Source organism: Poecilia mexicana, unplaced genomic scaffold (genome assembly GCF_051168715.1).
Source record: "Poecilia mexicana isolate PSO_F unplaced genomic scaffold, ASM5116871v1 scaffold_14, whole genome shotgun sequence".
In the NCBI taxonomy this organism is placed as follows: domain Eukaryota; kingdom Metazoa; phylum Chordata; class Actinopteri; order Cyprinodontiformes; family Poeciliidae; genus Poecilia; species Poecilia mexicana.
Genome location: NW_028263383.1, coordinates 17,944,712 through 17,968,563, shown reverse-complemented (window position 1 = coordinate 17,968,563; position 23,852 = coordinate 17,944,712). Strand labels below are relative to the sequence as shown.

Here is a 23,852-nt window from a genome sequence, read left to right as displayed (position 1 = left end):
TGAAAGCTTATTGATCTTTAAGAGGGGACACTTGCATTATTTAGCTATTACTATATTATTGATAAAATGGTCTCAAAACAACACAGTAAAATCACAGCATCTTCTAGGATAATTTATTGTCTAGCAAAATGTATTGTGACAGGCCTATTAGTATACTTGCATTAATATACTTGCATACTTTCTGATATCTTTTTGTGCAAATCTTCCATCCGCCCATGTTTGTTATGGTTCCCTGAGCTCTGGAGATGGCAGCCATATGTTAGTAACATTTTTTGGGTTTGTCCTTGTACCAATTAGGAAAAGAAGGACTGGGAACTCTGGAAATTTGTGATTGGAAAAACAAAATAATTGTGAGAACCAAAATATGTTGAATTCTTGTATCTAACAAACATCTAAAACAATACATTTAAAAAAATTGTTGAAACACTCAACTATTATATGAAAAGGTGAAAAATATGGTGAAAAAAAGATAAAAATATATTGTTAGCTTTAAGTGTTCATCTTTTAAGAGATATCTGTTCCCAAACATTCAGACATGTTTATGAATCTGCTTTCTAGCTTTTGTTCAGTGGCCTACTTAGGGCAGCATAAAGAGAGAGAGAGTGTGTGTGTATGTGTGTAAAGGTTGTGTTTTTAATGAATAAGACATTGTATCTGAAATGTGTGATAAACACCACAGCCTTCAAAGGTCGTTCTAACCTGCAGCATCAATGCGCCTCCTAAGACAAAAAGAGATGATAAATGATGAATTACACGCTCAACTTTTACAGCGTTTTAAACGGAGAGAGATTTAATTGGCCGATGCCTGGCGGAAAACAAAGACCGGTTGCAGGTATGAGATTCCTCAGAAGCGTAATCTGACAGCAGGAGCGGTTTGAATCCGAGTCTAGCAGGGATGGGGCAGAAAGATGGGATCTAAGGATTGCGGAGGGACTGTCTGTCATTTAAAACAAGGTCAAAGCACGGCCGCTCGCCCCGCCCCGCTCTCCTGAGTCCATCGGTCATCATCACTGTGTGGCACTGTGAGGGTGATAAACACCCCCCCAGCACATTCATCACTTAGCCACTACATGCCCGACTCTGAAGCTCCCACAATGCCCTCTGCTCCTAATGAGGAATAATAGGCCTTGTGACAAATATGCTTCTCTCTGGGGAAGTATTTTTTTTAAAATATATATACTGGTTTCATATCTAAAATACTTATAAGCTGGCTGTTCCTTTTCTGCCCGTTTCATAAAAAAAATAAAATACTACTTTAGGGTTTTGAGAAGTCTTGATTGTACAAAATCTGACTTTTAGTTTGTAACATTATGTAATAGTATTGTTGACTCAGCTCCTTCAGACTAGCCAGCAGCAATTGGCAAACACCTGGTGAAACTGCGCATCTGCTGAGCTCACTATAGGAGCTACTTCTCAGTGCAGAGTTGGTGAATTCAGTGTTAGTTAACAAAAGAAGCGACATTGTGATGACTTCCTAAAGGTGTAGTTTCTTAAAGAGACAGAGGCCCAATTTCAAGGCATTAAATATCAAAATCAAATTTCTTTTCAGTCATATTTAATATATGCTGTAATTTTATAACAAGTGAAGGTAACATAATTACTTTATTGTGCTATGTGCCTCAAACACATAATACTGCCCCTTTACTTGTATATGGAAAGTTTATCATCATTGCAGTATTGATATAATGAAGTTCTAGGATTCCTGTAAATATTGTGTAATTATACACGTGATGTTACTCTCTCTCTTGGGTTTGTGTCTCCCGAAGCAGATTTAAGTGGTTACTTATTTACCACAAATCTTGTTGTGACATTCACTAGCAGTATGGCATATTGCATATTTTCCGTCTAATGTCCTTTAAGAACTCATCAAAATGCATGGTTGTGTATCTCAGAGATCCACTGATGAGAGATTTATGACTGATTTTCTATCTTCAGTGTTTGTGATGTTTGACCAGTTTTACTTTATCTGCAAAACCACCCAAAATTTTCTTTCAAGGACAAGAGCTGTGAGCAGTCAATCATTTTAATCAGTTTTTAACAGAGACAATGTTCTCTACTGTTGATTTAAGACTGGTTTTTTTTGCAGATTCAATTAAAGCAAGTGTCGGTCTTTCCACATTTATGCAGTCGTCTAAATCAAGGGATTTTTTCCAACGGCAGAACCTCCTGAGTTGAGCTACTACCAGCTCTGAGCGCAGCTAGGAATGCGTAATCAAACTCTGATGCGAACCAAAAAAGGAAACTCTAACCTTCAAACCTAGATCTCACTTTGGTTGAAGTGAACTCTGGTGCGGTTTGAATGCACATGTGAATGCCAAGCAGACCGGAGACTTCTCCAAAAGCAGGAAGTGGGACAGGGCATTCTACCAAAACAAACGCAAAGGTCTAGCATTGGCTGGAGAAATGACTCATGGTCTTAAAAAAGAGAAATCCTACTCCCACTAAAATCCGACACAACTCTATTTTTGTTTACATTTTGTGCGCTCATGTCGACTTTGGGGGTTTGCGTGTCATTTCCTTCAGTGGATCTTGATGCAGCGCCACCGCAGGCGGGGAGGGGAACAAGTTGTTCAAAGGGTTTGGATCGTTTGACGCAGCAAACCAAACCGGCTGAAAATATAACATGTTCCAGTTTTGGTCTCCAATCAAACCGAGTCTACAGAACTATCAGGCATGAAAACACTCCACAGTCAAATGAACTTTTATTGACATTTTTGTTTGTTTTAGTCAATAATCTATGACCATTTTGTATCCCTCTGATGTCATCTTCAGTGTCAGAGTGCACAGACAGAACCAGGTCTCTGGGTTTAGACCTGCAGACAGAAAGTAAACATTTACAGCTATTGGAAGCAGCTAGTTATTTCCCTGTGCTTTAATGACGCTCATAAGCTGAGCATGGGTGGGGCTTTAAGCAGCTTTCGCGACTGTGTTCATAAATGCACTTTGATGTTGTAACAGGTTTTAGTTGGTGATGATAAGCCCTGGTTGCAATGTGAATCATGAATAGTAGTTGACATGACAACTCGCTCACGTAACCAATGGCTTCTGCTTGCTTCAAAATTCATGATGACATCAAAACCTCAGACTAGAGTGAAAACGAGAGTTCAGACTAGATTTGAAGTTCAGAAACCAAAAAAAAAAGAAAAGAAAAATCCTTTAGGGAAGTTGAAATCAATCTGAAACAGTGTTTGACAAGATGTGAGCGTAACTACATGGATGTGTAGAAACTCCCTAACCTCGTACCGAACCTGAACTATCCTCATGTCTTCAGTTCTCTGGGCTAGGCGTCTCGGTGTGAAGATGCTCAGTGTGGCTGGCAGCCCCTCAGGGTGCTGCAGCTGCAGTTGCTGGTGTGCTGCTTCCTCTCTGCATACCTGCTGGGTAGGTGTCAGCTCAGCTCTCCACAATCCCTCAGCCTCTGGTAAATTATCTGTTGTGCGGTGTTTTTCTGCACAGCGTCGTGGAGAGCGGGTGAAAAAAAAATATTCCCTTTATCAAGAAAAACAGGCTCCGCAATTTATCGTAACGCTGTGTTTTCTTTTTAATTATTTTCTTTGCTCCAACTTCCAAAAAGCATAGTTTTTCAAGAGGTTAGCATTGTGTAATTTATGGTGTGTATCACATTTTATCAGCTGCTGTCACAGAATGGGTTTACTCGGAGCTGAGTGGCGCAGGGCAGGGTTCTGTTGTTCTGTCCTCCAGCAGAATGAGCAGAAGGTGAGGTGAATTGGAGGGAATAGCAGGTGGGGGTGAAGCAGCTGTTGAAGTAGCCATTTTTAGCACTTCAGCTCATTGAAAAACATTACATATAGTTAACTGCAGGCATGCTGAAGAAGGAATACAAGAAGTGTGTGCGTGTGTGTGTGTGTGTGTGTGTGTGTGCGTGTGTGTGTGTGTGTGTGTGTGTGTGCGTGTGTGTGTGTGTGTGTGCGTGTGCGCATGTGTGTAAATTCTTTATTGATTTGTTTTTACATGGCATTTTTAGATGTATTGCAAGACTGGACATTATATTATCCACATTAAATTAATGTTTGCTGTAAATGATGCCTGCTAATGTAAACTTACTGTTTTCTTACAAAATATTTACACATAAATTGGTTTTAAAATTAGATTTAATAGTTTATGGGCAAAATGTTTTCTAATGTAGTCTGAATTATATTAGGAACAATAAAAAATTGATTAATCACTGATCTTATGAATGAATTTGTCACTATACTCGTATGCAATGGGAAAAAATATAACCAGTGGCCATGACCATATATAACCCCGTCATTTGTTGCCTTTATAACAAAATCAGTGCTGAACTGAAGCGTTTACCTGCAACAAGATGAAATACTATTAATATGTTCTTATTTCTGTTACATGTAGCACATCTGTCTTGTTTTGAACAGTTAACGTTTTCAGAATACCTCAAGGGTCGGTGTTGGTTAGAAAGTAGTTAAAATGTTTTTAATTCTTTTTGTAAATGTGAGCCTAGAGTAGAAGAAACATTGTGGTATTTGTGATTGAAAAATGTGACCACGACATTCTAGGTAACATTGCAACTTTCTAGATTGAATTATTTTCACCCTAGTAGTTAAAGCAGTGTTGACATTTTCTGGTTACCGAGGTGACCAAAAGTAAGCCATTGTGTCTCCTTTATGTTATCAGAAGATGGATTTGCAGCAGTCTGGGTTTTCCCCCAGAAAACCTGCAATGGCCGGTGTTAGGGGCGACAGGTCAGTCCACCAATGGCCCACCGTGTTTATGCATTAAAAAAATGTTAAAAGCTAAAAAAATTCAGAGTGCACGAGCAGACGTCTTAATTTGGAAATGATGGCGTGTGAGACCAAAGGCCGGTTGCAGGAGTATCCCTATTGGTGCGCACCCTCTTGCACCCGGTGCAGTGTGTTAACTATAAACCTAGCTTAGCTGGTCTTTACTGTCACTGTTACTGGTGTATAAAAAAAATATATATATTTAAAGTAAACAAACAACGCATGGCCTGATGGGAGTGCAAATAAACTGCCAGGGTTAATACACTGAGGGAAACCCTGATTATGACCACTGGAACGTGAAGTGAATATTTAGTCTTCAGAGTTGATGCATTTGCTCTTTTGGGCTGTACACACATACTTCAGATTCAGAGCTTATTTCTTCTTTTCAGGCAGAGACATAAAACTGGTTTAAAGGTTGCTGCCAAAGCATTTTTATGGCACCCAGATTCTGCTTTGATATCCAGATCAAAAGTTGGGGTGCACCCAATAAATCGGCCCCAATTTCCTTAATTTTGAGAGATAGGCAACCCTCTTTTGACTCTGCTGATACCACTGTGTTCTTCAGCTGCATTTATTTTAAATTCCAGCTACATTTACATTGATGGGATGGGTTTACCTTGCTATTATTACCTGGTCGTCATAGTTGAAAATTTAAGACTGGTTGCATTTCTTTAACTAAATTCAGGTTTTAGTTTGTACCAGGAGTTTTGGATCATGATTTCTATGGGCCAGAGTGCATGCTCTGTCAAAACCTATGAATTTAGGAATTTGACAGTGGTCAATATAGCTATCAAAAGTAGTCTGAGGAAAGGAGTATTGGTGAGTGGCTTCAGGTTTCATTGAGTGCCAGCGGCTCTGTGTGGTTCAGTTCAAAAAGCTTCTTCTGTGTGTGATTGAAAGATGCAGTAGAGTCTGTCTGCTTTGTAGCCACAAACCAATCCGGGTCTCCATAATGTAATGCCTGATGGACAAGTGTTCACGTTTGAATAAGTAGACCCACAGACAGGCAGCAGAGCTGCTGCTGCCGCCGCTGAGTTCTCCAAGAAGCAGCTGTTAAGTGTCTTAATAGAGCCCATGTATAATTCATAGGCACACACATGCACACACACACACACACAGCTTTGTTGGATGACTGGCTTTCTCCAAAGGGCCAATAATTAGAAAAATAGTAAATCTACCGCCCAGTCACCGAGCCGCTTCCAGCGACGCAGCTTTCTTTTATAAGGTGTGCGAGGGCATTGCCTTCACATTTAATCGCTCTGAGACAGATGAGCGTTAAGAAATTATTCATCTGCGACGGCTCGAGCCATAACACACCTCAGCGCTCCAGCTGTCAGTGAATGACCTTGGAGAATATAAGAAGATCCTCTTTTTTGTTGTCTGACATTTGGCCAAAAGCAGTTTTCTGGCAGCAGCTGAAGCAGTACGTCAAGTTCCTGGATATTGGTCTAATCTATATAATTTCTTTTTAATCTTTACAATTGTTTGTAAAGTATTTGGCTGATATTTCTCTTTGGTTAATTTCTATGTCAAACCCAACATATCAGTAGGTGAAAAGCCACAGCGTTGCGCCTCAGAGAGATTATCTTGTTGTCCGACTGATCCAAGATGTGCTATAAGCAGCGTTTGGCTGTCTGTCTGAGCTACTGTCGGTCAGACCTTTTTAGATGTCATTAGAGTCATCAGGGAGTTGGCGGTTTGAACAGAAGGTTTCAGGCAAAAGCACTTCAGGTGCAACACCCTCAGCACTCGGATGACCTTGCAGAAGCTTTTCTAGGTGCTATTTTCCTTTTGACTGCATGTGGTCTGTTCGTTTTTAGTGGGACTCGTTCCGTTTTGGACCAAGGTAGATACAACTTACTAGTTTGGTAAAGTTTTGCAGCCGATTGCTAATTGGATTTAAGTTTGGATGTTATCTGGACCCTTCTAATGCCAGAATAAACTTTGATCTGAAGAATCCCAGTGGAGGCTTTTTTTCCTGTAACATTAAACACTACCAGCTGTTACCACGGTAACTATGCTTAAATCCAAATCAGTTTGTGAGGAATCTAAAACGAGCAGCACTTCCTGATTTGATTCCTTCTTAAAAGGCACTGAGTGAATAACACCCAGTGAGAATTACACAAATATTTAGGGACAATTGGGCAGAGATTTTAGGTTTGATTTATTTATTAAACATCATCATCAGAAGAGGGAAAGCATTGAGAGAAATGCTTATAAATTAGGTTCTCTCTGGTTGCAAAATAATGCAACCACTTTTTTTCTGTTTTTCCAGATACTGGAATCCAGAGTTGCATTGTGGTAACTTTTCTTTTTCTAAGAAGCATTTGTTAACTGTTTGTGGCAATGCGTGCAGAAAACTGAAACAAAAATCGCCCTCTCTCATGAAAAGTTTGAAAACTTGTCACAGGGAGAAAAAAATATCCCTCCTGGTTTAGTCAGGACACAAATTGTGGCATCACCATCGTGCGGGATGACTCCGCTCATGCAGCGGAGTTATTTTTAACATTCCCAATTGCGTCTTGTCAGAGTTGGATGTCGACAAGCCCTGGTGTTCGGAGCTCCCTCCTCCTGTCGAGGCGTGAATAAAAAACCCCCAGCAGTCTTGCTTAAGCTGTAACAACAACTGACAAGCTTTTTGCCCTGTTGCTTTTCCACGGGGCTTCGCCACAGAGGTGCGTTTTACTCCACCTGGATTCGCCAGGCTTTGAGAGAAGAAGAAACTGCAGCCTTGAAAATAAATATCTGGCCCGTTTCAGCGCTGGCTCGGTTTACAAAGAGAGGAGGAGGCGGATTACCCATGCTGTTATCTTCTAACAACGGCCTTATCTTGATGTCCTGCTGTAGAGTCTGGGAGGACAGGACGGCGTGCTCTGTGTTGTTACTCTTCCACAAACTCCTCATTCAGACTCCTCTGACTGCTGCCGATTTTTTTTGTTTTAAATGCATTTAAAAAGATATTGACTCTTCGGCGGTTATTCCAAAGTGCTTTGGCAGCGTTTCAGTTTTGCTCGAGGCAAAATTTGACCACATTTTGTTTGATGAAATGCACAATGTTCGACTGGTTGGCAACTATTGATGGCACGCTCTGGGAGTAAAACATACAGAGGACTTTATTCCTCCAGTGTCCAGAGGTCTGCCATTATGCAATGTCCTTAAGGGCAGAGAGTCTAATTTTAGCTTGGAACCTAGAGAAAATGGCATGAGCAAAGCAGAGTCATTGTCTGCCTGCTGGCCAGTTCGGCCGATAGCCATATTTGTCTCTGCACTATGGAAAGTGGGTTACTATGCAAATGTAGCATAAGCATTGGTAATGTCTTAATAGAGTTGACCTTTTCAAGTTATTAAGTTCTTCAAATCACTTTAACGCTTCATTAAGATAAATAGCTTTAAGGAACGCTGTGAATGAAATGTACAGCGCCTTGCAAAGGCATGAAAACCTTTTGAACATTTCTGTATTTTTGCAAATTCCAATCTAATGTTTTTTTTTTACTGGGATATTTTGATGTATCAACACAACAGAGCGCGTAATGAAGCTCCAGCAAAGTCAGATTAGATGGAGAGTCTCTGTAAAGATCGATTTTTAAGTTTTGGATTCAGGTCTGGGCTGTAACTATCTCAACCCAACACATAAATAAACTTCATAAAAACAATTCATCAACCAGCAAAATCTGACCGATATCGATATTGACCCTATACAATTTTACCACAAAGCATTTTTGTACTCATTTTGTAATGTGCAATGTTAGAAACTGTTATTCAAACAGAGCAGAATAGTCAAAAACAATAAGTATGAGAAGTGACCCATTACTTATTAACCAGTGACCCGGGATACGAGTGTTGTGGATAGAAATGCCGGGGTGGACTAAATGCTGGAGCGGAGTATTTCTATCAGCATGCTTATATCTAAGATTGTAGATACAGGCCGATATATTCCTTTTTTTGTTTTTTTTTTTCTTTAGCTGATACCGGACCAATCTCCGATATCAATAGCTGATCAGGACATCCTGATCTTTTATCTTCCAATCTACTCTGACCAGCGTCCAAGAAGGTCACAGACATTATTGAAGTGAAGTATCAATTTGTTAGCATTAAAGTAAAGGCTATCTTAAACATGCATGCAACACGTTCTATTTCTAAAAAATCGCGTAGAAAACCTTCAATCATCTTCCTCCCACTTTGTAACTGTGCTGTTTTGTGCCGACTTGCTACTGAAAATCCAAGTAGACATATTGATGTTTGTGGTTTTTACAAAATGTTTTCTTTTCTGAATCAGTGGAGGGAACAATGTGGAAGGGAATGCGGTCATGCGGCGGCTTTAGTAATGGTCAGAGAATGGATGCCTGGAAGAACAAGGGAGGAACCCAGGAATTCAGCTGGAGCCCTTTCTGCCCGAGCGTTCACTTGAATCTGCGCTGCAACTGGCAGCTTAATCCGTTTAGTGGTCTGGCGGTGAACTCTCAGTCTTCATGTCTCTGTGATATCTCAGGCATGTTTGCAGCTAAATGAGCGCTCTGCGTTAAGCAGATCAGCCTGGCAGAGAAGTTCTGCGATTTGTTTCAGCTGGTATGAGGAAGTATTTTCTTATCGCAGAGAAAAGCAAGTCAGACCAGAGTCTGTTCATTCTCACAGCTTTCAATATAGACACTTCAGTCAAATATTTAAGCCTTACCAAACTGAAAAGATGAACCTGCTCTCCTGTTGACATCCCATCAAGAATAGTCTTTAATTTACTGTCTCTTATTTAAGGAGAAACCTTCTACTATGACATTTGTGCCTAATTGTTGACCATTTTCAGAATAGTTTTTCAGGATTCCACACACCCAGGAGTGTGAATGAAGTAGCTGCGGTGCGTTTGAGTGTTTGATCAGTGAAGTTGCCTCCGGATCACGGTTGGCTTTCTGCCCCTGGGCTCACACAAAGGCTGGGGCGCCGATGGGAGTCTGGGTTGTATCCAGATGCTTTATTTGTTTTAGGGGTTGGTTGGTTTGGGGGTGGGGGGAGATAGGCTAGGCTTCAACATTGCTGCCTTGTTGCAACAGAGACGCCCCATTGTTATACCCCACTGAGACATGTGGTTTCCATTTCTTCTTTGCTTCACAGTAAACTGCTGGAAGCTCACAAGACAAATACCTGCATTTATTAGACATTGTTTGTCTAACAGGCTCACTAAATCCCTGTGTGGTATTTAATGAAAGGGCAACAGTATGAACGGTTTGGGTTGAAGGGTTCTTAGCCCCATTTTATTCTTCTTTCTCCACTTTCATGGCTGCAGATTGGTTAGTTTCAGAAATATTCAAGTTGTTTTACAGCCATATTTAATACATTAGATTATTATTATTGAAAAGTTCATTTATTTCACTAAGCAAACGCACACACTGATGTTTTAAAGCCTTTGTTTCTGTTTATGAATGCGATTTTCGGCTTACAGCGAATGAAAACATGAAAATATTACCTCAGACCAATTAAGAAAAACATTTTAATACATAAATGTGGGCTTTATGAAAAGTATGTCTAATTCGTGCTTAGTGGTTGTTTTTTCAAAACATGACTATTTAGATATTATTTTTTACTTATTTACGATACAGATATCTGAGGTTTTATGAATCGGGCACATGCTCACTGGTACCTGATGTAGAACTTTTTTTCAGTATCAGTTCCGATAAAGATATTAATATCGGATTGGTGTATCTATTCTTTTAAGATCACAAACAAATCACCTACTGTCTCATTTGCACCGTTTCTCCAGCCTTTCATTCTGCTTTAGCATTTCCTGCCTGTTTTTCGTTTCTAATTCCCCCGTTATCATTACCAAAACCGTTTCTGTGTGACATCTTCATTGGCGTGTATGGAAACATGACATTCTGCTGTCTCGCTCACACACCTCCCATTCAGTATGTACAGTTTGTCCTGTTTTAATTATTTCCTCCTCCTGATATGATAATATTGGCACATTTAGCATTGTTTCCCCTGAGGATGATATCAGCGTGTTATCTGGGAGCTGCTAACGGCTCTGGCGCCTTGCCTATCAGCTCTGTGGCAGAGCCAGCCCTCGCATTGTCCCCAGCTCTGGTCATTGGCTTCAGCAGATTCCTGGAGGAAAAGGAGCTTTTTATGTAAGTTAGCTCACATTTGAGATGTAGAATTGTTATCAAACTGTTAAAAAGGCTTTAGAGAAGCTTGGTGTTTGTTTTAGGGATGTTGGTGGGGACAGTGGTGAGATGGGGATTCGTCAAAACCTGGCAGAGTTTGGGTGTAGTGGTGTTTTACTGACAAAATAAATATCACTATTTTATTTCCATTTTCCAAGACCGCCATTTACTGTATTTTCTGGACAAAGTCACTTTTTTCCCCACAGTCAAGTTCCTGTGACTTATGTTTTTCTCTAATTACTCAGAATGCAGACCCAAAACATAACATGAAAACGGATATCTTTAAACCGCTGGTTGAAATATTTCCTCTTTCAGAAACTGAAAGTTTTTCCCCATCATTCTCAGTTCCGTCAAAGGCTGGGATTTTAAAGCCTGCCAGTGTTTAGGATACACTATGTAGCCTGTGTTACAATAAGTCAGCCTCTACCCTTCACAGTAATTTAATCAACAAAGAAAACGAAGAGCAAAAGCTAAGATGACATCAGCATACCAATTAAAGTATTTCTCATTTCTTGTTAGTTGGACCTAAAGTTTGCTTAATTGTACCCAAGACTTAGTGTGGGATTTCAGGCAACAGTGCCAGATTCATTTTTGAGGAGGGGGAAGACATGAAGTGTTTTGTCATTTTAAATGTCAGGGCTCTTGTTCAGGTGTCATGATGGCACCTGTCAATCAACTCTTGGTTTGTCGCAATTTGTCCTAAAGTGATCTCCCCTCACCTGCAGGACAAAGTTGTCGGGTCTACCATACGCTGCGATCTGGCTGCTGATTTACTGATTGCTGGCTATTAAATGTGCTGCGGTCATAAAGATTTGGTGGAAAATAATCGGAATTTTTAGCTCACCGACAAAGCGCCAAGCCGCCAAATAAACAAAAGTAAACTGACCAGCATGTACATGATGTTTTGACACAAAAGATATTTTTTTACCTCTGCAATTTTAAAGATGTTTAGATAATAAAAAAGATCCAAAAATGTATGTTTTCTTTCTTTTTTTTACTTAAAAGGAAAATCTCAAGGTCCGCACAGTGCATACAGCCGTACAACCGTGGGCGCCCTGTGCTCACCGATTTATTGCAAGTGCAAAATATGCACGTTACGGCGCAGCAGCGCTATCTGGATGCTGTGGGTCTAAAACCAAAAGGCAGCGCAGATTTTATTTGCTGTTCCACGAATTGTGTGAGAAAGAGATGTCTGAGTAGGACAGACAACCAGCCGGACTGATGACAATATTTTTGCATTACAAACAAAATGAGAAACACCATGAATAAATTTTAATGTGCTTGTTATTTAACAAACAAAAATGAATTTCAACAGTTATCAGAGACCTGAAAACCATCAATGGCCATTGATACTTATGGCCAGTGATGGCTGTTTGGCTTTTGGACAACAACAACAACAACAAAAAACCAAAATCAAAACAAAAAAATAAATCAGGGCAGGGCCGTAAAGTGGGGGGCCAATGGCCCCCTGGCCCCCCGTTCCGACGCCTATGATTTCAGGATCATGTCCTCATGCCTAAAAAAAGCATGAAACTTACACCCTGCACCCGTTTCTTTAACTTTTATTGGTTTGTGAATCTTTAAAGCAATCCATAACTGATTAAATTCTGCTCTATTTTTTTAATGTAGCTTGGCGTGTCAGCTCTGAGGTCAGTAATTAAAACTGAATCACTCATTATGAAATAACTGCACTTCCCTCGCTGTATTCCCACAGTTGTTTAATGACTTTAAAAAATGTTTCTACTGGTATGGCAGGATTCCAGATGAACTAAAATGTATCTCATAGTGGCTTTCTTTCTTTCTTTCTACCCGAGTAGAAGGGTTTTCTGGTAAGCAAGGCATTTCATTAGCCTTTAAGTAATGACATTAGCTTTACTGCTAGAATTGATGTTTACGAATTCAAATTGGATGTTGCAGACATGCAATAACCACATCCTCTGGGGGGCTGCACTAAAAGCTGTCAAACACTCAGGCAACGGTGTAAAGTGCCAGTCATTCATCATTCCCACCATCATTTAATGTTCAATTATGTCAAAACAGCCTTTAGCTCCTCGGCACTGGGGGATTGATGGCTGCTCTGTGTGGCAAGTGGAGCTTTCAGGCTGCATTATAACGCAATCAGTATGGTTCAACAGTCCCAGCTCTCTGCTACATTAAGTAAACGGCAGCCAAGCTCCCTCTCTGGGCACCCACCCCGCTTCAAATCGAACGGTTCCAGCGGGAGCGCCGTGGCTGCCGTTCAGAGCGCTCGTTCGCACCGGCAATGGAGCTAAGGAGATAGCCTTTGTTGTGCCGGAAATAATTGATGTGCCTCAGCGTTGGTGAGAGGGATTGGCTCGCCCAGGTTTGATTTGGAGTTTGGCTGTGCTGGGTTATTTGCTCGTTCCACAGCCCCACGGACTGCAGAGTTGCTGTAATAAATCACTAATGTTCATTCCAACATCGCTGCAGATCCAGAAAAATGTGAGTCGCTCATCCAAAACTCTGTCACTGTGGTTTATGTTTCAACTTAGTTATTGTTTCTCCTCTGCACTTTATTTTTCAAGATTTATTCAGGATTTTTGTTTTATAGACTCAAGACAGGGGGTTCACACATTCCTTAAAATGACCTAAATTAACTTCAAAAATGTAGTTTGGCCTTAAATACGTTAAACACACATTACATTTTGAATTTTGTCATGATAGGACTATCTAGTCACTTACATTCTATGCATTTTCTTTCTCTCTGAACTTTTTTGTCTTGCAAATGTTTCAGTCTCACCATCAGCACTGATCTAAGAACAACATTTACAACGACACAAACTTAAAATATATACTTTTGTTGCGATGCAAACCTTAAATTTCACCCATAAATGTCTTAAAACGGTCCTGAAACGTCTTAGATTTGAATTGGTGAAACTTGTTGGAGACCCTAAAAAGAATATTGTTCTCACTGGATAATGAATAAAAGATGGCCCTCAATGTGTGCCTGTCTCTTTACTTGGAACCATCTCCTCCATTACAGTCATAATACATTTCCCTATTTTCAGCTGATTGGCTGCAATACTTCAAAGTTGACTGATTGTGAACTAAAGCTGTCAGAGGCTCTGAAGCACGCTGTAGACCAAATGCGTAGTTTTAACAGGATTAAGGCGATGCAAAGCATGAGGAAGGTAAATAGAAGTAAATCCCAGCGCAGTGTAATTCACCTCTTTCACTTAGCCAAGCTTCTTCTGTCACTGTTGTTGCCTTGTGAGCCTGAAATAGCTGCTGGCTTTATCTCCTGGTGGTAAGAGTTGGTTTTCTGAGCTTCAGGAGAAGCTTATCATCCACCATGGTCTCTGCCAGGGCTTCGAGGGTCTTGGGCGTTGGGTTAACAGAGGTCGGCTTGTCAAACTGTAAGACTTATTAATAGTACAAGCTGAAGCCACTCCTTGAAGCACACGACTTTGCTTTGTATGTGGAAAATTTAAAGTTAAGACTGATGGTTGAAACCAGAAATTTACACATGCTGAATAACTATATATATATATATATATATATATAGATATATATATAAAATAAAACAGAAGCCAAAGACCTTTTTGTTTCATCTTTTTTGTGATGAAACAAAAAAGATAATGTCATGTCCACAGAGAATGTGCTCTGTATCAGTCATGACTCCAAAACAAACAAAAAGTAGCAAAATTGCCATTTAAAAATGCACACAAGGACAAAAACCTTCACTTTTGGAGACATGCTGGAGATGTGTAACGAAACTAAAGTGGGGCTGTTTAGCCGTAACGAACTGGCATTGCTACATTTGGAGGAAAAACTGGGATTCTCACACCATCCGAACCATGAAGTATGGGGACTACAGTATCATCTTCCTGGGCTGTTTCGCAGCAGCAGGAGGAACTGATAGACTTGATAAAGTAGATCGGGTCATGAGGAAATAATATCGAAAGACATCAGCCAGGAAGTTGAAGGCTGGGCTCAGATGGGTCTTCCAATGACCCCAAGCATACAGCCAAAGTTGTCTATGGACAGCAAAGTCAATGTTTTGGTGTGGCCTCCACAACGTTCTGATCTCATTCCTAGAGAGAATCCGTAATGCTATCAAATACTGGGGAAAACATATGTAAAATTATGAATTTGAAAACATTAGGAAACAAATCTGATATATTCTCTCTCTCTCTCTCATTATTGTGGCATTTAGCTAATAGAAATAATGTTGGTAATTCCAACTGACCTAAAGCAAGAGAAACTTGGTCTGATTTAACTTCAGACAGCGAGGGAGAAGAAAAGGTATTTTTATTTGCCGTCTGTAAACTCCTGGCTTCGTCTGCATCTGATGAAATCGACCTTTGCAATCCGTGTACACATCAGTGGAAAAACTGAGCTACTTTCAAGTACTGAAAGACAGATGAGAAATGCAGGCCAGTTATCTCAGCATCTCATCTCATCTGTAGGTTTTCATCATTACCTCTGGAAAGCAGCTGCGACTCAACTGGAGCTACGATCTGCACATGGAAACCAACCTGCTCTGTAAAAACAAACTGACTGGGGGATGTTTAGAATTACCACAACTACATTAAAACAGGACATTTGTAGAAAAGACTGATGCTGATATTGTGCAATACTAACCATGTTACTCAGACCAATGAGAAACTGTTTTAAACAAAAGTAACTGTGTGCCTGCCAAAACAAACATTGAAATAAGTGCGATCATTTCAATTTTTGCTCTTCATATTCCGTTTCGGTTGTTTTGTTAATTTATTTTGGATATTTAAAATGTTTTCCGCTTGCACTGTTAAATGTTTTTTTTTGTTTTGTTTTTTTTTTAGAAATGAAAGATTTTTTTTACGTCTTTGAGAGTGTACTTACACTAATATACCGTTATTATTCTGATATTAGTTGAAAGTTTACTAAAAATGACAGTATTATAACTTACGGCAAAAGTTTTTGGGGCAACTTATCGTCCAGCAACATTTGGTATCGTCACACACACCTTATGTGTGTGTCACACACGTAACGTTCGCTTGCAGAGCCTTTTCATCAGTTACTTAACTTCTCTCTGTTGCTTCTCAACTCCTTCGCCGCCTGCCTCTGTCTTTCCCTCCCTGCGTCACGCCGCCCCTCCAGCGCCACAGCAACCTTCTCCGAGGGATCGGTTGCCAGGAGACAGGCTTCTCGCCCCATTGTATGCCGACAAAAAGGTGGATGGGGTGGGCGGCGGGGTTACAATCAGCAGGCCCGCGGAGAGTCGGAGGCCAGGGGACTCTCGCACTCCACAATCACGATTGTGTTAAAGAGGAGGAGGACTGGCAGGAAGGGGATGAAGAGGCCACTGATTGAGTGAGCGCAGACTGGAGCAATGCTGACACCCGCCCCCCACCCGCCCGACCCCGAATTCCTCGAGCTTACTCCAGATCTCCCAGTAATCGCGCTGGGTGAGCTGCGTCACGGTAGGATGGAGATTGGAGGCAGTGGGCGACTCGCAGAAACCCAGCCAGATGGGATTAGTTATTATAACAAACTTTTTAATTAGGCAACGCGGCTCGTCCCCCGCTGCCCTGCAACCTCACCGCCCGCCCGGCTCCTGCTCTGCAGAGTAAAGACGCACAAACACACACACACTGGCATGCATCTTAATTTAACCACAGACACCAGGCTCACGGAAATAAATGAGTGTCTGCTTTGCGTGCATGGCTGCGTTTGCCAGCAATCCATTTTTCATTTCATTTCCTTGTTTTCCTTGGACTGAGATGATGGCCTCCCTTATCAATCCATTATATTCACTTAAAGCTAGAAGGCCAGTTTACTTTTGCCCCGGTGCCATTACTCTAAGTAACGATCGCTTTCACCCTAAATAAACTAATGATTACATGTAGCAGCCTCACACCGCTGCATACTTCATTTATCGTTTATGCCTCAGTCTGAGGAACATACTGCAGGGTTCACACGGTACAGAGAAAGTGCTGCTGATAGTTGCTGATTAACACCCTGAACTACTTTCTGTTTGCATGTCAACAGGTTTGATTACGGCTGTTTTACCAGAAGATCCCAGTGGTAGCTTAGATGATTAAAGACAGTCATGGTTTTGTTTGGATTTCTGTAGTTGCTTTGTTATTGTTGGTGGTTTTTAAAGACGGCAGATTACAAACTTTCTTGGAATTAAATACGTTCTTTTTTTTATTTTTTTAAGTATTTTTTACATTTTCTTGATATGTGCGTATACTTGAGTGATGCTTGAGTAAACTTCAGTAGCATTTGTTGTGAGAAATTTTTATTTTTTAGAATTGTCATCTAATTATTAGTCGTCCACCTGTTGATAATTACCTGAGAGTAATTACAGCGACAGTGATTCTACAAGGCTTGCTTCATCTTCTATTGTACTTTGTGCTTGTTGCTCACATTTGATTTAATATAAAAAAAAATTCTAAGGGACACTAAGAGATACTTTTACAAGGTAATGTAGTTATTTGAGTTTCTAAGTTAGCAAAGCGTGATTTTTGATGTGTGATTTTCCAAAGCTGCAGACTTTTTCAGTTTTTAGTTTCTGAATGAAGCTGAGCTGCAACCTAGACAAATAGTTTATGAACCTGGGGTGTCATAGATTTAACAGATACATCAGACTGTGCCTTTTATTGCCTGCCAGAAATCAATCACTATAGTCAACTGTTCCAGCCGAACGCGTTCTTCTTCTTCCCTCACAATACAATCTTCTCTGCTTTGCAGCAACTGTGAATAACGCCCCAGCTCCTCATAGCGCGTGATGAATTGACACAGCTTTCCTTCATGAGGATGACAAGCCGAATATCCGTTTTGACATTGATAGACACATATCTGTTTGGGTTTTTTTCTTCTCCATTTTACTCCTCCATTCCCTAGCCCCCGCTGAAGGCGATGGATCACTCCCCAGTCAAGGGCGTCTGTCAGAATCTGTGGGCTCAAACGACCAGCTACAGCTCCGGCAGTCGGAAAATGAAACCACCGTGTCACACGCTTACAGGCTCTGAAATTCAGCTTTAGTGGATGTGACTGGGATTGCTTCATGTTGTGCATCTCATTTAGTTGTGTGTCGATGCGCAGAGGGTGGGTACGGTTCTGAAGTTGAAATGGAGCAGATAGAGATAAATCTGCTACTCTGTTTCCTGCGAGCCCAAATTTTCATCAGTATGATGATCCTTATCCTTTCAGCTTCTTCATCAAGAATGATGGATTGACTTACAGTCTAGGACTGTGGTAAAAAAAAAAAAAAAAAAAAAAATAGTAGAGCACTAATCCACATTATTCACTTCCAATACGATACTGAGGTTTGGTGTCGACCCGTATCAATCCAGTACAGAAAAAACGACGCTGAATTAATTTAAAACATGTATTTTTTTAAAACTTAGACATAAATGATCTGGACTACAAATTCGTTTGATAACTCTATACCAGTAAAGCACACTGTAATACACCAATAACTTCATAAACTTGGTGAAACACAAATTTATTCAGTCAGTACTATTAGGAGTATAAGAGCCGGTGTAAAATACAGAAACTGACAGGAAAAAAAATAGATCGACTGTCTCAAACGTGTAAAAATAAACTGCAGCTAACTTTCTTCCAAATGGTTTCTAAAGTGCAACAAGGAATTCTAAATATAATGTAAAATAAACAATAAAGCGTTGCGTTGCTCAGAGCATGAAGCATAGAACTGGACTGAATAGATCTGCCCTTATGGATCGGGGACATTATAACCGATACCCGATGTAGAATATCTGATGCAGATACTAATATCTGATCGTGCATCTCTATATGTAATGTAATGTAAAGCATGTGGCATTTGTTTGCCTATGAATAGCATGATCGTGCTTTTCATAGGCAAACATGAAAAGCTTATGAGAAGCATAAAAGAAGAAATAAATGATTGTGATAAATGATGATATTGTCATTTGAGACCTTCTGCAACTGATATAATTCCCATAAAGGAATATAAAATTTCCTCTTCCTGTTTCCCTGATTGTCTTTTCACACGACGGTAGACTCTTTCCATCAGTGGGGAGGCACCTAAATGTAACGCTGATCTAGCCAAAGGAAAATCCCATGTTTTTTTTTTATTACACAGAGAGATTTTCATATCAACAGAACAGTTTTATTATAGGTTTGTACTTAAAGAAATCCCCCCCGACCCTATTTATTTATTAGTATGTGGGAGGTTGTCAAACGGATCTTAACACATTATGACAGCGTGTGACAGCCCTATTCTCTATGGGCTGCGTTTCTGTCACAGCTGAAATCTCCTATAGAACGAGATATTTTAACCCATTCTGTATCTGGAGAAGAATATCAGCAGCTTCTTGTCATTTTTAACCGACCAGTTTCTCATTGTGTCATCGTTTATTCCTGTTTTTACTGCATAGTTATTTATTTTCTGAATTATATTCTGGTGGATATAATTACAGAGATGTACCTATTACTCAGCCAGGGATGAGAACTTGATCATTTCCCCCTTATCAGCAGGTCAACTTCTTTCCAAAAAACAAATCTGTTTTTGTATGCATCAAAATGAGGAACTCTCATCTTCGGACTATAAATCCATCAGCTGACTGACTTCACTTTATCATTTGTACAAATCAGATAAGGTTTGGGGGCATAGACTTTAATAATGGGGGAAAACTGTGTGATTCTTTCATTTTCTACAGTGACAATGAAAGGGAAGCCATAATTAATCCAAACTAAAACGACTGGTTTCTCAAAGGGTTTGGTTTGTTTGGCAAACCTCACTGGCAGAAAATGGAGTACGTTGCAACTTTTGGTTCCCGATCGAACCAAATGTACCGGACTATCAACTCCGTTGTTAAATAATGTCCTTCTTTTACTCTGAATAGTAATGAATAAATCTTACCCTAAAAGTTAGGTCCGAGTCCTTTTTTTTTCCGGTGCTGTGGACCAGTCATCCACTGATTATGACCATGAAGGGCTCATAAACTGTGTTTATAGTAGCTTTAATAAATCAGGCTGATGTCAACAAGGCATCTGTTTGCAATGATACAGAGATATATAATGTTTTATGGAGTAAAGCAGCCTCCATCACTACAACCCTACTATGGTATAAGATAAAACTCATCCCAGGCGGAGGAGAGTATCCAGTATTTCACATGTTAGGTGAAATATTGCTAAGTTTATTGCTGGACATGTTACAGCTCTGACTCTGACGCTCTTCATCCCTCTCTGTCCAGGCCTGGTCTCGGCTTTAGAGATCACATCGAGTCCGACGGCGCCTCTGGAGAAGGCCAGCGGGCAGAGCGTGAAGCTGGACTGCCAGTTCTCCCTGACCTCCTCAGACTCTGGACCTCTGGACATAGAATGGAGTTTGCTGGCCTCCGACAACCAAATTAACGACCAAGTGGTATGTGAGCGCGTGTTTTTTTGTTTTGAGCTCTTTATTTTTCTTTGGTGGAGTTCTTGATATTTCTGCCGTCATTTCTTTCTTGTTGAATAAAATAGAGCACAGTTTATTTAAAGGTTCTTCATTGTGTTTAAACCATTACATACCTATAGGACGTTTAGACGGAGGTTTTCTTTTTCTCTAAGCCCTTTCTTCTCTCCCTTTCTCCTGTGGCCTTAGTGACTGTTTTTCCCTCCAAAATTCTTTAATTCTCGTTAGTCAGAAATGGGTCAGTACGTCGTCATTAGGTACCTCTGTTAATAACGCAGCCCGCTCTGTCCCCTGACCCAACAAGCCCCGCTCTAACTAAATAGACCTAAATCCTCCTCTGTTCACTGGCTTCTGATTTGAACTGATCCTTTCTACTTAGGATTTACCTTCCTTTTTTTTTTGTCCTCGACGATACTGAGGCTTATTGTTTTTAAGTATCGTTTCACGCGCCGTATGTTCCCGAGAATTTAAATATTTCCGACATCTCTCGGGGAACACATTTGTTCTCCTTGACCTGTTAGAGTCCCACACATTTTAGTAGCCTTTAACCAACACATAATCACGCACGGACTAAATTCTTCGCAATTAGTGGCACATTAATTCCAAGTGGCTGTTTTAGTATATATGACGGGGATCTGCAGAATTAGGCCAATGTGCTGCTGTGTCAGACAATGAAAGGAGAGCGAAAGTTTATAGCCAGAGGCTCCCAGATGCTCAGGAACCAGGATGAACCTTTGCTCACATTAAATCCAGGCTGGACTCAGCAGGGCAGTTTGCTACAACATGTGGGCTTGCCTACAATATCGCATATATCGGTATCTTTTTGTGGCTGGTGAGCCGGAGCTAATTCGTGGGGCTTTTGTCAGATGGAGTGAGAGATGCCTGGGATTCTGGCACCAGCAGTCATTTGCATTTTTTTCTCACTGCCTGGCCGCGGACTCGCTAAAGGGAGGATCTGTCCTGAATGTTTCCCACCATGGCGACAGCAGCCACACACGGCCCACTATCAGACTCTCACGCTACTGCAACTTTGAGTAAAGTTGCCGTGGTTTCCAGGTCCACATAATGTAACATAATCATTGTTCTAATTGTATTTTTGAGCATTTATTTTACTTTTGAGTTTGGTATGCAGACTGATGCAGTTTCCAGAAATATACATATTACCTAATATGTCTTTTTTTTTTTTTTTAAGTTGAGGAAAAATGAGGGAGGTGTGAAGTTGTAAGGGTGCGCTGATAAATCGACTCAGATTTCCTTAATTTTGGGAGATCTGACAATAGTTAAATAATCTGATCCACAGATCTTATCTTCCACCATAAAGGCATGAAAATCAGCCACTGTGTCCTTTCTCACTGCCATGACAAAGCGCTGACCAACACACCCGCTCACCCCGTCATGTCTGCACATGGGCAGTCCACAACAGTCTCTGCAATGTAGCTAGTCTGGCAAAAACCAGCCCATTTGAGGAACATTCAGATGCATTTATTTGACGTAGTGAGGAATTATACAATTTTTTTTTTCCCCCCGATTTTTTCCCAGATGACTACAAAGATGCCAAATGACTTAAAAACCTCATGTATGGAAATTACTACGTCGTTGTGCACAAAGGAAGCTGTCTGCATAAATGTGCGGCGCTCTCTACCTGACTGCTTCATAAAAGCAAAATGGAGAATGCAGGGAGAGAGTAATCTACGCACAGATTCCATTTAAATGGAGTTAATGTGGAAAAAGACTTCGACGTCCCCATTAGACATTCTGCCTTACACAGCAGACCAGGCTAGAGTCACCGGATCCTTTTTACACATGTAGATTAAAGCAGCAATCATTATGAATGATTGTTGTGAATTGAAAATCAGTTTTTGAACTCAAAAATCAGAATCGAATCGAGATGGTGAAAGATTCATAATCTAACATGTGGTGACGTTTCAGGCAAAAATACAGTCAAGATCAGTAGGAAACTACTATACAAAGTATATCCCATGGAATAAATTTAAATTATATGAATACTATGTTAGCATTTTTTTGAAACGGTGACTTGTTAAAAAAAAAAAGTCACACATATTTCTGAAAAGTAGTCAAAGTTTTTTGTTTGCTGGTGGGAAATAGTGGACGAGTTGAAGGATTTTAGGAGTTTAGGGGGGGAAAAGGACATTGTTTGCGCATGCCAAGGGCCGTGTGTGTGTGTGTTTTTTTTTTTTTTTTCCATAGAAGTTAATCTGTTAACCTTGAGTCTAATCAGAAGCAGAGATGTGAACTTCCAGGCCTGCAGCCTGACTCATTCAAATGAAGAGCCTCGGTGGGGGGGGGGAGAGATAATGAAACGTTGCTCTCCCTGAGTGTGTTTGCAGTACACAGGTAAAACGGCGCTCTGCTTTGCCTCTCAAATAAGCCCCACCTCCGCCTTTAACTCTCGTCGCTGACGCGTCACACACGGTGATGTCATCCTAAAGCGTAGCCAGTGAAACCAAGGTTGAGCTAATAACACTGCCGTGTTGTCTGTTGACAGGGAAGGGTCGTGCTGACCGGCGGTCGGTTGCTACCGGTTATGAGCTGCGGCACTGGCTGCGGCGCTCTGCCGTCCTGACCCTGACTTGGCTCGCTTGCCTCCTCATTGCCCTGTTTCATGTTCTTTTTCCCAGACTCTCAAGGTTGCTGTGCAGTTTTGGGAGCTGGAGGTGTCTGCGTGTGTAAGCACTCCCATCTGTTTGCTCACGAAGGGGCTAAGCTGGAGGGAGACCTCATCCAACTCACCTTGGGCCCTTTTCATTTCCTTTCTTTTGTGCTCTTGTCTCACGTAACTGTTATTCCTGCTGGGTTTGCTGTCCCAGTAAAGTTACTGGGATCTGCTTTCCTCCCCTGAGAGCAATGTGGAATTTTAACAGAATTACCTGCTTTAATGGTTGAAGTGTACAAAATGAGTCACGCTCGTTCCAGGAACTGTTGGCCTGATACGTAGGAAACTAGTGTTGCTGTAGCAAGTAAGCAGTGGAAGTTCTAACCTAAAAACTAAATTTCTGCAATAGCTTTAAGAAAAGAAAGATGAGAAATAATTTATTTTTGCACAGTTTTCTATTAACAGTTTCAGAATTCAGAGCAAAGTAATAATTTAGTTAAGCTACTCTATTTAATGAAAGATGCACTGATTTAAAAACGCTGGTCTTTGTAAATCTTTGATCTTCTGATACCAGTTTTTGATTACTTGGATTTAAGAATATTTTTTCTAAGATGCGTTTCCATTATGAATGTGTGCAAATCTTCGTCAACATTCTGCTAATGTCCAAAAAAACAAACACAGTTTCACCATCGCAGCCTTTTGATTAAACCAGAAACGCAAAGAAAATCCCGTGAATAAGTTTCTTTATACAATAAGTCATTGAAAAAACAAACATGACAGCGACTGAAGTGAACAGTTACGTGTTCATTTTTCAGCGTCTATCATTTAGGGTGGAAACGTAGACCGCAACACATTTGGATGACACAAAATTTTTTCTGAACTTTGTGATGCTGTGAGACCTCATGAGATGCCAGCTCTAAATTGTCAACAACAACAACAAA

General features: G+C 40.6%; 1 protein-coding gene across 1 annotated transcript in view; it reads left to right on the top strand.

Annotated features, from left to right (window-relative positions):
• The window catches only part of cxadr (CXADR Ig-like cell adhesion molecule), a 44,433-nt gene that overhangs the window by 6,596 nt on the left and 13,985 nt on the right, over positions 1 to 23,852 (top strand). The window contains exon 2 of the mRNA XM_088012299.1: positions 20,098 to 20,267. Coding sequence (XP_087868425.1) covers positions 20,098 to 20,267 — 170 coding nt within the window. The remainder of the gene's footprint in view (positions 1 to 20,097; positions 20,268 to 23,852) is intronic.